Here is a 15,426-nt window from a genome sequence, read left to right on the forward strand (position 1 = left end):
GTAATTAGAGTTATTAATTATGAGCCAATTTTTCTTAAAAGCATAGGCAGAGGCAAGATTCTTAAATTTCTGATCAAATCCATGCTCAGACCTGTTCTTGTTTACCTTCAGCAAGGTCACTATTATGCAGCACTTTGAAATTCTCATCTTTGAATATACAAAATACTATTCTAGGACAAAATTTGATGGCTTGGAATCTGGGTAAAATAATTTAAGGAAATTAATGGAAGTATGTTCTATTCCTTCCAGTTTAATTACTTGTGATTTTTTTTTAAAAAGTGTTATGGGTAAGTCAGGAAATATTCCTGGACTACAGGAAAGAGGATATAGGAAATTGTAGCACAAAAGCTTCTTTGCTTTTTTAAAAAAAACTAATTTGTATAATCTGTTTTAGGATCCAATCCAATATTAAATGCTATCATCTTCCTGCTCCTGTATTTTACTGTATATAATTTGGCACCTTCTGGAAAGATGAGAAAGGGACAGGAAGCAGCAGGTCAGATCGAATAAGACAAAGTTTCAAGTCGCTTATCAGGGTCATTATAAAATACAAATCAAAGGATCAGACCAAAGGAGAGTAACTTCCTGCTTAAACAGTTTAACAAATACAACGTTTAACAGAATTAGGATAAATTACATTTACTTGGTCTAAAGAGCTTCAAACTATACATAGTTTTGATAGGAAACTATTTGGATTCTTTGAACTATCTTAAGTGGTTAATAACTTTTAAAAAATACATACCAGTTTTGCAACTCATTTTGTTACATATCTTTAAGCTCAAGTCTTCTTTGCAGGAGAAAGTTCTCTTCAATTCCCCGGGCGTGAGGAAGATTTGCTTCAATGCATGAACTCCATCTGACGTTAGATTGCCAGTTTAGCGGTTTAAAGTGTGTTTCAAGAGATTTTAGCGCACTGTATATATGTAAACTGAGCATATGGCTTCAATGCCTTGTTTTCTGTATTGTTTTATTCATTATGAAGTGAAAAAAATGACAGTGATTCAGCTCTTTTCTTGACGATTGGGGGGGTGGGATTGCCACTTGGAATGGTCTCTTGGAATTTTTTTTTTAATCTTTTAAATTTTTTTTCCCGCCATTATCATGGGCCGTGGGTATAATTTCATTATTATTGCTTTTTTCTTTTTTTTTCCCAAGACCATTCCATTTCTTTATTTTTTTAACATCTTAAGGTGATAGATATATGCAAAGCAGTCATACACTGTATCGTTAAAACTCATACGTAAAATACGTTCACAAATCCAACAAAAGGCTAGTACATAGTAAAGCCTAAGCATACTACTATGCAATATTATGAATACATAACTTTAGAGACTTCAGTTTAGTACTGTTATCTATTATTTCCGAAAACATTCACAAAGATCTTAAATGCAAATTGTCATTCCATACTTGGAATAAACAAACAAACAAAGAATATTCTATGTTATAACAACGTTTGGTCATTTTGATGCGTGACCAATTATTTTTAAATTACAAAGAATCCAAAGAATTCTGTAATGTTTCCATAGAATAAAAACATTGCATATGTTCCTAATATGATGTCTGTAGCAATCATTTACCGAAATGTAAATGCAACCTGAACATCAATCACTCAAAATACAGGATCAATCAGCTGCTTGTTTCTTATCTGAAATCCATCTCTCTTTCCATCCAATTGTCTTGTAGTACAAATATTCAAAAGTTCTTTAGGAAATGTTAATGCAATGTAGCTAAAGTTCTAGCGCTGTCTCTGATCAGTTGAATCATCTTCTCCATGAACGAGATTCATTGTCATCATCATCTTCATCATCATCTTGAAGCAATGAGTCATCTACCAAGGATTCTTCCTGAAACTAAAAGAAATATTTAATAAGACTGCTGGAAGAAATACATCCATTAGAATCTGAGATTATGCAAATCTGCACCTTGAAAAGAGAGGCAAATATAGTTTTTTTTTTTTTAAAAAAAAGATCATCATTAGTGCAGGCAGTCTTGGACTTACAACAGTTCATTAAGTGACTGCTCGAAGTTACAAAAAGTCACTTATGACCATTGCTCACACTTACAACCGTTGCAGCAACCCCATGATCATGCATTCAAAATTCAGGTGCTTGGCAACTGACTCATATCTATCATGATTGCAGTGTCCTAGGGTCTTCTGACAAGCCAAGTCAATGGGGAAGCCAGATTCAATTAACAAGTTGGTAACCATGTTACAAACTTAACAGGCACAGTGATTCACTTAACAACTGTGGAAAGAAAGGTCGTAAAATGGGGCAAAACTCATTTTAACAAGAGCCTCAGTGAGCGACACAAAATTCCGGCTCAACTGTGGTTGTAAGTCAAGGACTATCTGTATTTATTTCATTCAATATAAAGATATCAAACTGAAAAAGGATCTTTGAAAACCAAAGAATATTTGGTGGGAGGTGCAACTATTTCAGTCAAGCTGTTACGCTGGTGTAAGTGGAATAATGAAATGTGAAGAACGTTTCTAGCACTGAATTTACCCAAATTATTTAGGTTTTCATAGTCAAATAGCTGCTATCTAAAGTATGACTCAAAAAGGGCAAAAATACGCACAAACCTATGTGAAGCTTCAAGACTGTGTTCTACCTGCTGCCTTACCTGTAGTTTCAGTTAGTAAATCCCAGGCCTTTACTTGTATATAAATCATGATCTGGGGTTTTAAATGACAAGCAAAACAACCTAGCATTTGAAGATCAATACTATTCCAGACAAATGGTTGTCCAATCTCCTCTTAAAAACCTCCAGTGATAGAATATCATGACTTCTGGAGGTAAGCCATTCCAGTGGTTAATTGTTCTCACTGTTTAGCTTTTTGATTTCTCCTTGATAAGTTCCCATCTACTTCTTGCCCTGCCTTCAGGTGCTTTGTAGAATAGGTTGACCCCCTCTTCTCTGTTTTGGAAGAATGCTATGTCACCCCTAGTCCTTCTGTTCGTTAGACTAGACAGTTCCTGCTCCCTTTCTACAGTCTCATCATCTTTTTTTGTATCATGGTGACAAAAATTGGACACAGTGTTCCAAGCGTGGTATATGGAAACGTGAATGAGAAATGTGGGGAAACAATTCTCCACCTTTATATACTCACAGTCATATTGTTGCACACCTTTGGAAGTCACACTAACTAATAATCTCTCTATACATTTGAGATACAATGATTGATCTATGGAAATAAATTCACACTCTATGGAAAAGATAAGGCAGAAAGAGAGCCTGAAAACTGGACCTTGTATGGCGTATTAATGCACCAAAATTTCCTTGATCACAAAAAAATAAAATTTAGAAAAATATTTAAATAAATACATGTAGATTTTTTGCAATTCATATGAAGTATTAGTTTGGAAATAGTCACTTTTAAAGAAAAAATTACAAAAGTAATTTCCCAGAGATGAAATACACATCTTTTAGGAGGTGCTTACACAAAGGCCAGAGATTAAGACTATAAATATTAAAATAAATGACCTGACAATGGAACAGCAACTCTGATAAAATTTATGGTGAAGTCAGAATTCTGTACTCATAATTTACCCTACAACTGATATTTCTAGAATCTGATTGTTACATATATTTTAATATTCATATGTAACTTTATTAGCAGTAATGGTGAATTTTTATCTTTGTAAAAACCTGCAATAAAACCATGCTAAATGCTTGAAGAAACTTTGATTGGAAAATCTATTATGTATATGCATTTACTGAAGAGAAAAATTTTTACTCTCACACTTGTTAACTAAACTGTAATTTAAGGAACCAATATATACAGGATAAGAATATGTAGGACAGAGGTTTGATTATTAATGTGAAGTTGTAACTTCAATAAATGCTACACACACACAATGTACAATTCTAGTAGTAAGATACTACAATTTTAAAAAGTGCGTTAAAACGTTATACAAAGACAAACATTATGAATTTCAGAGCTTTCAATTTAGTACTGTTATCAATCATTTCTGAAAAGATGTGTCTGGAGTTACAACAGCCACCAAGACTGCTGGGATTGCCGTCACTAAGTGATATGATCATGTGACATCACACTTTATGCAACATCACTTTGTGATGGAGGCCCCAGTCCAAATTGTGGTCTTAAGTCGAGGACTACCTGTGAATGCCATGTTTATGTGTTTCCTAATATCCATTTGTTATCAAGATAGCATTTTCTTTAAGAGATACTGCTTTCTTAAATATAAAAAGGGTGAGCGCCTCTCTTAAATTAATCAGTAGCATGCCTTCTTCAAACATTTATGATCGAGAAAAGATGTAGCCGGTCCCAGAACAAACAAAGAGATAAAAGTTCACACTTCTTCATCTCCTTACTTCCTCTTCATCTGGCTCAGTCTCTTCTGTTTCCACAGCTAACATATTTGTTACTGGCTTGTTCCATGCTAACTTCAGGTCTTGCCCTTTAAATCGAGATCCGTGGATAGCGGCCTAGAGGCAAAAAATATTTTTAGGGGAAAAAAATACACACACACACACATATTGCCTGCTATAATCAACTGCCAAATTCACTGCACAAAGGGAAGGACACGAAGAACCAAGGACCAGATGAACAGCTCACAAATATCCCTATGTGCCTAAAGGAAAGGACTACATTTAGCATGCTACGTGGCAAGACATTTTAAACGAAGTGAAATATCAAGAGCCTTTATGTTATCTCACCGGGTGATGTTGTTCCAAGGAAAAATAGTAAAAAAGCCAGAGTGCAAAATGCAATTCTTTGGCATACTTGTACTAGCTTTATGATTTCTATATCTAGCTTTTAATAGAGATAAAATAAGCCCTTATCTCTGATAACAGAAATTCATTAAATGCAAGATAGGCTTAATGCTCTAATTATTTCAGAATTTATAATCAAGGGTATGAAAGTACTTTCCATCTTTATAACCCTCCCTTATATTGCAATGCTATATATAAATAAATATATTTTAAAAAGAACTTCAAATTAAAGTTCTCAAACTTGCATCACACTGCATTAGACAGCCAACTGTTACTGAATCATTTCCTTATTTGTGCTTTTCTCCAAAATACTGATATTTATTAATATCAATAAGACTGCAATCCAAAACATGGCATCTTGGTAACACAATGGGTTGATAAATAAATAAAAAATAAACTTCATGAATCTAATTTATCTTGCAGTAAAACATTCTATTTTCGGCAAAAGTCTGGCAATTGAATTGTTAAAAAAAATAAACCTATGGGATATTCATACCTTCAAGTATCAGATACATTAAGTGCTTGCTTTGGAAATAGTACCTCCAAATTAAAGTAACATGAACTAGCATAAATCAGTGTTAGCATCATTCTGAAATAATAACTGCCATCGTCAAAAAAAAGATTTATGGTATAATCTGGAAGTACAGCATAATGTGAAATGTGGAAACAATTACATGTCCAATGACATCTGAACATGAATTGTGTGATATTAAAGTCCCTAGGCATAAATTTTAAATCTGTACATATAAATTTATGATAAATTTTAAAAGATACCACAAACCTATTAAAATGCAACTCGGGAGACTTTTTTGTACATGGTCTTGTCACAACATCACAAAATGGGATTTTAAAGACTGAGTATATATGACATTTGAGCTTTTAAAAAACATGGTAATCTCTGAAAAAAATTACAGCAACATAAAAATGTAACATATCACGACTAGGGAATCATCCCAAACTCAAATGTATGTGATCATACATGTATGATATATACATGTATGTGATCATAAATGTATGTATAAAATTTAACCTTTTTTTCATTCAAGGCAGTAAGATATTCGCTACCATTCCTTCGAAGAAATCTCATGAAGCTGAAGCTAATTGAGAAATGAATTTCTACAGTCTGTTTTTCCATAGAATCAAATCTAAAACCATCAGGTTGGAAGGAACTTTGAAAGTCTTCTAGTCCAACCTCCCAAACGGTGGCCCAATCTTTTCTTGAAAACTTCCAGTGATGGAACATCTACAACTCCAAGAGACAAGCAGTTCCACTGCTTAATAGTCCTCATTGTCAGAAAATTCTTTATTTCCAGGTTGGATCTCCCTGACAAGCATCTACCCATTGCTTCTCCTCAGGTGCTATGGGGAATAAGTCAACACCCTCTTCTCTGTGGCAACCCTTTTAAGTATTGAAAGACCAACATCAACTATCTTCTCAGTCTTACCTTTGTTAAGCTAAATATACCTAGTTCCTATAGACTCCTTACAATTTTAGTTGCTGTTCTCTGCACACTTTCTAGGGCCTCAGCATCTTCTTTGTATCATAGTAAACAGAAATGGAAACAGTATTCCAAATGTGCAGTATAGCATGGTACTACAACTCCACATAATCTTGCTACTATCCTTCTGTTGATGCAGCCCTAGACTGTGTGGGCAGCTACACCACATTGCTGATTTATTTTTAAGAGACAATCTATCAGTGCAACTAGACCTCTTATAGGCAATACTCTTGCACCAGGTGCTGCCTATCTCATACTTATTCATCTGGTTTTTCATGTCTAGATTTTACTTTTCTCACCAATTTCCAAGTTATATTTTCAAAAAATATACTGTGCAGTATTCAGTTTATTGACTAGTACAGACTTGACTTGTATATATTTTATTTATTATCCTTCATTTTTAATTAGGCTACCCTATCCATAGGATTATATCTGTGGCATAATAAACTTGCAAATGTTCAACATTTGAGCAAACTGTGATTTGACACTAGTAAATAAATTATTAAATTCATATGATCATATGCTGTGCTTTTATAGCTCCAACATTAGGGCACAAATATTTCCAAGTTGAATTTTCCCCCAAAATATATTTAATTTTTGGAAGATAAGTGATTAAATATATTAAAATCAATAACATTAAAATTAATAACATTTTAATATTTTCTAATTTTAGAATATTCACAAACTGGTGAAGAATGCAACAAAAATATCTGACTAAGTAGCCTTAGAACTGTTAAGTTTCATATTGGACATTGATTTATTTCAACTGAAATAAAAGGAAAAATGAAATATATTCTTCACAGATGTCGTTTCCCACTCCCATTGCTCCAGGAAACAACTAAATGGATGCTAGAAATTATATATTCAGAAATATTCATAGCCAACGTTCATTATACCTCTCTTCTGGTATCTCAAATTGTGATTCAAACATCTGAGGTGATTGCCCAGAAATACTATTTTATTAGATCTGTTGTATTTAATTAAATAATTTAAGCTAGAATAACATTCAATAGAACAAATACCGCAAGTACAACTGCCCGAAGACTTTACATAATTTTATCTATCCCTCCCTCCCACCAGTGCTTAGTATGAAATATCATGATAACTGATACACAGCAGATAAATTTGCAGAACTGTCGTGAAAAGTTTTAGTAACTGTCCTAAAAGTGAAAAGGATAGGAGTTAATCAGATTTTGGAAGACTGTAATGGTCCAAAGACAGGACATAAGAAAACATTTCACTTTCAAATATAAATATATTTGAAGAAAAAAAAAGGGCAGGGATACACTTACTGCTTCTGCTTCTGCTCTTGTTTTGAATGTAATCACCGCATGGAGAGAAGAATCGTCTATCTGGCAGTCTTCAATTTCACCATATTGCTTTTAAGAGGAAAAAAAATCTCATCTAGGCAACATATTTATTCTCTGCTAACTTTAAGCTAAGAGCATTTAGATACAATTTGCACTGACAATGATTCCAAATCTAAAATAACTGTAGAACTGTGCTTTTTTAAAAAAAATATTAAAAATGGTCTGAAAAGAAATTGAATATAAGAGAAGTTTAAGCACGTTTAAAAAAGAAAAACTTGCAAGGTAACGTTATCTGATGTTCATTATCTCCCTATTTGGGTAATGAAATTTCTGAAAGCAAGCAACCAAGCTCAGAGAGCACCAAGTTCAAACCCTAAAGATAGATAGATAGATAGATAGATAGATAGATAGATAGATAGATAGATAGATAGATATGCACACTTTTTCATCAGAATGATCAAATAAGCAGGATGCAAAGTCTACTTCTGGGATTTATGATGTCATGATGTATGTATCAAAGGCACAGATTGTATATCATGGAGTATCAACCCAACCAATCCAATTCTTTATTACAAATTAGTAACCCAGATGGATTACTAATTTTTCGTGCAGCTGTTGATAAAAATAGGATCGTCAACATGATCGTCAACATCCGATGACGGATATGGCACAAGAGAGAAGAACCCAGATATGCTTATTTTCATCCTTTCCCTCACTGTTAACATCCATGCAAACCTGCCGTTTCCTATCCTGTCCTGCCCTTTTTCCACACCTGGAGAAAAATATGGCAACAGTCTATATCGAGTCTAAGGAACATCTGAAGAAGTTCAACAAATTTAACTTGGCCTGAGTATTTCATCAGTCACAGTGAAAATGCCAGAGGTAACAACACACACAAAATCACACACACACACACGTACTAAGATTAGCAGAACAATCAGACAGGTAGTCCAAGCTTCTTGGATGAGAAGCGAAAGGTCTTCAAAGGAAAAAACCAAGTCCAGTTGCCTCTTGAAAAAGCACCTTTGGGACAACCATGACCTGGATGACCAAGAATCTCCATAGACAATTAGACAGGTACATACCGCAAAATGAGGAAGGAGATCTTCCCTGTCATTCTCCGTAAAAGCTGAGATTTCAAGGGCTCGAGGACGATGATCCACCACAGCATGAACAGAAAGACTTCTTCCTCGACCCCGGCCTCGAACTCCCCTACCTCTCCCACGAGATGCCCCCCGACCTCGTGTGTGCATTCCTCTCCCACGGCCAGAGGAAAGAATGCCTCGTTTTGCAGCCTAGTAATAATAAAAAAGTGTTCATAGAGACCCAAATGAGATATATTCTCTATCTGCATTTTCAACTTTAGAATTCTGCATTATGTAATTTATAATGATACGTATAGTATTATCATCTTTGAATTGTAGATGGCTCTTACAGATTGATGACATAAGGCTGGCTCATGAAATTAAAGCAAAGGTGACTCTATTCACTGGGTGGCTTTATGTCACCCATTATCTCTCAGCTGGACTTTCCCAGAGGTTTCTTGATGTGAGAAAAATTAGGGAAGGGGATGCTAATTATGCCACACTGAAGGAAAAAGAGGGTTCAAATCTAACCACACACTTTGTCATTAATAGTTTAATTCCTTGATGATAACATGTTTTCTTAAAAGAAAGTGAAACTAAAGCAAATATATTCAAAATATGCGTTCCCAAATATACATTCCATAGACTGAGCCAAGATTCAACTGAATGAACTGCAAAGGTATGTCTCTCTGTGTATGTGCTAATTTTTTAACACTTGTCTGCTGTATAATAGATGGTTTACGGAATTAATGAAACAACAAATTGTGCTGTTATTTGTCACTTAGATTCCCTTCATAAAACAGCAGAAACCAAGCTACATTTAACAAAGAACTGTTTCTGTTAATATATATTTCTAGTAAGAAAAAGGGGCAGTGAATTGTAAAGGCCAGGAAAATAGGTTAGAGACATTTCAATACTTCTAAACACCAATAGCACCATCTATGGGTATACTGTAAAAATGCCTGCTGCTGATAGCGAATTAGGTTAAAGCAAAATTGCTTAAAGGCAAGTGAACAGAAATTATCTAAGTCCAAGACCTCCAATAAAAAACAGTTTTAAGGTGATTTCTGTTTAAAACCATTTTTGCATTATGTAGACAAGAAGTGAAACATCTGTAATGTTAACTAGCAATGGTGAAATATACTACTTACTTCAAGCTGCAGTTCTGTATATTTTCTCCTTAATTCAGTAACTTCTTCTCCAGCCTGCATTTTCTTATATAAGTCCAACTCTGTATCCAATAGTTCTTTCTGCATCTAAAATGTCATGGAAGCAATTTAGTTTGCATTTTCTAACTCACATACAAATACCAGATGAAATAACTAGATTCTACGGGGTGTAACAAGGATGCTAGATAGAAAAAGAAGTCCCCAACAGTGGTTACACACATTAGCAGAACACTAACCATAATTTGCTTTTTAATCAGTGATTAAATAATTAATTAATCAATCAATGAATTACTTTTATTTTCCCAGATTCTGAATGATGGTTTTATGCTGAAAATTAACTCCAGACAAATTATTTGCTTGCTTAGCAGTATTACTTCAGACTGCTAAGCAAGCAAATAATTTGTCTGGAGTTAATTTTCAGCATAAAACCATCATTCAGAATCTGGAAAAATAAAAGTAGCAATCGTATGATGCAGAAATATTCAATAATCTACCAAGTTACAAAGCACTTGACCAGTATGGGAAAACTAGTGGGTTAAAACCCTGTTCAAAAATTTGCATTGAAAGAAGAGGGGATATTTTTTCCATTGTTCAACAATGAATTTGTAAACACAAATGCACAAATATATACATACAATCATGGATATTGAAAACAAAACTAATTAACTAACAAAATGATATAAAAGAGATCTGAAGAGAACAAAATGGGAGCCAGTTTGGTCTAGTGGTTAAGGTGCCAAGATAGAAAACAAGAGACTGTGAGTTCAAGTCCCGTCTTAACTGAAAGCTTGGGCACTTTCTCTCAGCCCAACCCGCCTCACAGAGTTGTTGTTGTGAGGAAAACAGAAGAATGGAGGTATGCTGGGTATGTTCGCCACCTTGAGTATTTGTAAAAAAATAATAAAGGCTGGATACAAATAAATAAATTAAAAATAAATTTTAAAAATCTGTATACCTGTGTCCTTGTTTTCATGCTTTTTACCGGAGTGCTTGTTGAGGAAACTCCTTTTAATTCATCCTTTAACTTGGTGATACTGTTGGTTAAAGTCTCCAGAGTTTTCATGATTTCAGCTTTGTCTTCTAACTTCATATTTTTATTTTTCTCCAGTTTTGAAATCAGCATCTAGTGAAATTATCGTGTTAGTTACAGAAATTCTTTACTTTCCCCACACATAAAACATATAAAAATATTCATTCTAATACCAATGGGCTCTACGTTTTTCACACTGAAATCCTGGATCCAATTACATGTTTCAATTTTTTTTAAAATCATACCGATCAACAATAAAAAAAGAGAGAAAATGTCTATTTACTACCAAGATCTATTTTATTGGCTTACTTTCTCAAAAAAAAAAAAAAAATCTGTTTGAAAAATTCATTCACAAGAAACAAAATAAAGCTAAAATTCTTCCAAACTCATAAAGCTTTGTTAATGTCTTACTCGTATTGAAAATATATATGGTATCTTACTGAATATGAATATAGGTGAGCAACTGCCTCATCAACGACTGCTCGCAGTTATGAGAAATGAAAAAATAACTTTGCAACTTATGCCCACATTTACAATCCTTGTGGCATCTTTCTCTCATGTATTTGTCAATACTATCAGTACACATTCTCCTGTGTCTGACATATATTTCTTTCTTACCCCCTCACAGGCAGGAGAGGTTGCCTAAATAAGCTAGCCCTGAGCTGCTTTTCTCTGCAGCAGAGTATGTGTCCCTAAAAAGTGCTAAGTGCAAGTTAACAAACTCAGTTCCAAGACTTTAGTTAGCTATTAGAATCATACAGCTGTGCTGCTGCCTGACACTGACAAGACTCTAATCAATTTTATACTGAAGGCTTTTTTTGCCTTCTAGGCAATTGGTGGTTTGTAGTTGCCAACTTGCTAGGCAAAGAGCTGGCCCTAATGTATTACTTTAGATCTGTGTTTCCCATTGTATGCCTGATTACTTTCTCGTAATCTCTTCCTCTCCAATAAATGTTAACGATAAACATCAATTTTTCTTGCTAATAATCGCAGCGTTGGGGTAAGCATTCCAAAGGGCAGGAGAGTGAGGGAAAAGGGCTATAAGATTTGCCCTTTTACCCTTCCTTGTGAGTCAAATTCCAGAAACTTTCCAGACTGTTTGGGCTCACCCAGTTGTTTGGGCCTGTATCCTTCTGACACTGTAAAGCAAAGGAAAGCTGAAGTAAAAGAGTAAGCACAATTGCAGTCATACAATTTTTCACTTAGTAACCGCTTTCCTTGATGACTGAGTTGCCATCCCAATTGCAGTTGCTAAAGGGGACTGGTTCTCTCTGTTTGTTCTTTGATTTTTCCATTTAACTGCTTTTACAATGCAATTTTTAATGAAATAAATCTACTATTTTATCTTAAAGCTTCATGTTTGACTGTTATCATTCTATTACCTTTTGTGTTTCAATATGTTTTTCCAGGATCTCTTGTTTTTTCTTCCTCACATCTTGCTGAAGTCTTAATGCCTCCTAAAAATATAAAAAAATTCCAATAAGCATCTCAATACTTTATAAAAACTAAAATGCCTCCAACTATGTATGCGTGCCAATATAGGTACACACACACACATATAGTTAAAATTTTAATTCATTAACTTCTTTTTATTTAAAAGAATCATATATGGAAAGAGACCTAAACCATCCTATTATATTTTCACTAATTAATACACATAATTATATATAATTATATAATTATATATAGTTATATAATTAACAATCACCATATCTGAAGAAGGTATTTGTGCTAGACATTCCCTTCTTGTCAATGTATAGAATATTTGTTCAATTTATATGTAGAAACACACAAATTTAAAGGCATTACTGGAGGAAACCAGGTTATCAATTAATTGAACAAAATCAACTATATTCAAGAGTCTATAATTTAACTTGAAATTTAAAGAACTCTTAAAAATCTGGCATAAGAAATGTTCATAATTCAAACATGATGGGTTTGCCATCATAGTAGTATCATTGTGGAATTGTGGAAAAATTGCCCACGATGTCCGTTCTCTGGTTCCCTAGAAGAGTTGCACAAAGCCACGCCAGAGGCAATCTCCTGGATAGTTGAATTGGACATACAGTTATGAGGCCATTGCTATACTTCCATGGAAGTTTTGTATGCAATTACATGGATTGTGTACAGTATATTTTTACTTTTCTTCTGTCGTGTTCTCATCATACACTAAATAATAAAAACGGAAACTCCAGGTGCCTTTTGAAAAAGCACCTTTGGAGTAATTGTGGAATTATAAGAGTATTTAATATCTTCTTATATCTCAGATATATATCTTATCTCTCAATTTTTTATTGTATTTCCCATTGTTTGGGATCTAGAAAATATATAAATATTATAGTTCAATTGTATCTCATTGGGTAGCTAAAATTAATCTTGAAATATAGCAAAACTAATGTCATTTCTAATATATTGGATTTTTCAAGATAGTCCATGAGGAAAAACAAACAAACAGCAAACAACACCAGGATTTTTACTCTATGTGATAACTGAAACCATTGTTTGTAAATTATTTGTAATCATGATTGCATGCTGTGATTGGGAGACTGCACAAATGCACATACATATATACAGTTTCACATAAATATATTTCAAATAAGAATATATATAAATTAAAATTCATAGGAAGAAATAATTCTTTGAGTGCTCCCAATTACCTAATCATAGTTAGAAGATCAAAACAATATGCTTCAACAAAAAAAATGTCCTTTACCCACAATCACATTAAATGTACCTGTTTTTTCTTCTGTGCTTCACTGGAATCTAACAGGGCAGTATTAACAACAGGCAAAGTTTTCTGAGCTGCCTTCAAAGCAGCTGGATTATATACTGTTTTTGTCAAGCCGGTAGAAGTTGACAGCACCTGTAGTAGAAAAATATTTCATTAGCACATTATGAAATAAAAACTCTCAAATCAAACTCATGTTACCTAGGATTCATCAAAGTGTTTTCTTAGCAATAAGATACAAAATATTGCTTTTATCTTCTTCTATGATATTTGAGATCGTTCTATCATACAGTCCAGGAGTTTCCTAGAAGTCTTCCATCTTAATACAGACAAGATCTGCCCTCTTATAAGGAACAGCCATGGTCTCAACATACATTGAGAGGTCAAAGATTTATTAATAAAATAATAAATGTTTATTATAATTACTATTTTGAATTCAAAAACAGTAAGACTGGGAGTTAAAGGCAGTTTAACTGAAAGCTAAAGGATAATTTTAAAGCTTGCAAAATCAGCAGTTACAAAATGCTGTTGAGTCAAGATATGATTTTCATTTATTCAGAAAACCTCTGGTTTCCTCAGCGTACAAAAAAAATGGAAATTTTAAAAAGGGGGTTGTCTTATTTATTTATTAATCAAATATACAAAGCTGGATATCTCACTAATTTTTCTTACAGCTCCTTCCATATTATAATATATTATAATATATGGAAGGAACTGTAAGAAAGAGCTAATGAATTTTATACATTAAAAGGGTATATTGATATTAGAAATTGTGGCTTGTTAAGGGAGTTAAATAAGTTTTCAAAATAATCTCTAACAATTTCAAGAAAGGTCTTAAGTGCCTGCTTTGATTAATCTTTGGTTTATTTTTCTTATGCTAATTCGCTCTTACCTGCTTCTTTTTTCCCAAAAGCCTATGGACATTTTATCCAACTTAATTATCCTGGATCACTATATGCATATTGGACTCATCAAGACAAAAGAATGTAAACTCACAAATAAAAGGCAGCAAGCTTTTAATTTGTAGTTTATAACTATATACCCACACTATTCAGTATCTACCTCCTCTATTATCCAATGTGCAAATTCCACTAGGTAAAATAAAACTGTACTGAGTAGGAGTATCATCCCAATACTGAAAGTCACATAACCACAGATGCCAAGCAAAGAGACGGAACCATTAAAGCAAAATATAACATAGCCTAGCAGGCATCATCTGGGTGCTTTGGGCTAGAACTCCCATAATCTCTTCCTACCAGCGATGCTGACAGAGGTTTATTAAAATGTTAATCCAAAAGAGGTGCTCTTGCCAAGAGCTTTAGGATTGTGACAGCACATCTACAGCAATTTCCTGCTGCTGGGATTACTACACCAAAGTCATTTTTGAATGTCAAGCAATTTCATTTGTTCTACGCTAACAGATACTGCACCAAATTCAACCTGGTTTTGTTAACCACCATCTCAGCATGCAAATCCATGCCGAAACAGCAACAATTTAGGTTTCACTGACAATGCCTATGTGAAAACAAGCATGGTTAGTAGCATTGCTCCTTCCGTCGGGACTTGAAGTCTTGGCTTTTCAAACAAATAGGCTGAGACTGATTACGGGCTTTATTATTTACTACTAATTAATTATTTGGATTAAATTATGATTTTATTGTACTTGTTTCTTAACTTGTGTTCGCCGCCCTGAGTCCTTCGGGAGAATGGCGGCATATAAATACATGTAATAAATAAATAAATAAATAAATAAATTTCAACCACCTTCGTATCAGAGCTGTCATGGTTTTAAAGAAGCTGACAACTATTTTGCATTTATCACACGTGAGCATCTGCTTTGAAGCTGACTCAGGTTAATTAGGAGA

The 15,426-nt window shown here is 33.8% G+C and overlaps 1 protein-coding gene across 2 annotated transcripts in view; it reads right to left on the reverse strand.

Annotated features, from left to right (window-relative positions):
• Positions 1-950: 950 nt before the first annotated feature.
• Positions 951-15,426, reverse strand: part of RBM26 (RNA binding motif protein 26) — a 41,988-nt gene continuing 27,512 nt past the window's right edge. For both annotated transcript variants that reach the window (XM_070942724.1, XM_070942723.1), the window contains 8 exons: positions 13,568-13,696; positions 12,216-12,290; positions 10,759-10,926; positions 9,786-9,890; positions 8,635-8,844; positions 7,532-7,618; positions 4,339-4,452; positions 951-1,850 (listed from right to left, as the gene is read on the reverse strand). In XM_070942724.1, the coding sequence (XP_070798825.1) occupies positions 1,761-1,850; positions 4,339-4,452; positions 7,532-7,618; positions 8,635-8,844; positions 9,786-9,890; positions 10,759-10,926; positions 12,216-12,290; positions 13,568-13,696 (978 nt within the window). In that variant the 3' untranslated portion in view covers positions 951-1,760. The remainder of the gene's footprint in view (positions 1,851-4,338; positions 4,453-7,531; positions 7,619-8,634; positions 8,845-9,785; positions 9,891-10,758; positions 10,927-12,215; positions 12,291-13,567; positions 13,697-15,426) is intronic.

This window comes from Pituophis catenifer, unplaced genomic scaffold (genome assembly GCF_029215685.1).
Source record: "Pituophis catenifer annectens isolate HBS135680 unplaced genomic scaffold, rPitCat1.0.hap2 SCAF_4, whole genome shotgun sequence".
Lineage (NCBI taxonomy): Eukaryota > Metazoa > Chordata > Lepidosauria > Squamata > Colubridae > Pituophis > Pituophis catenifer.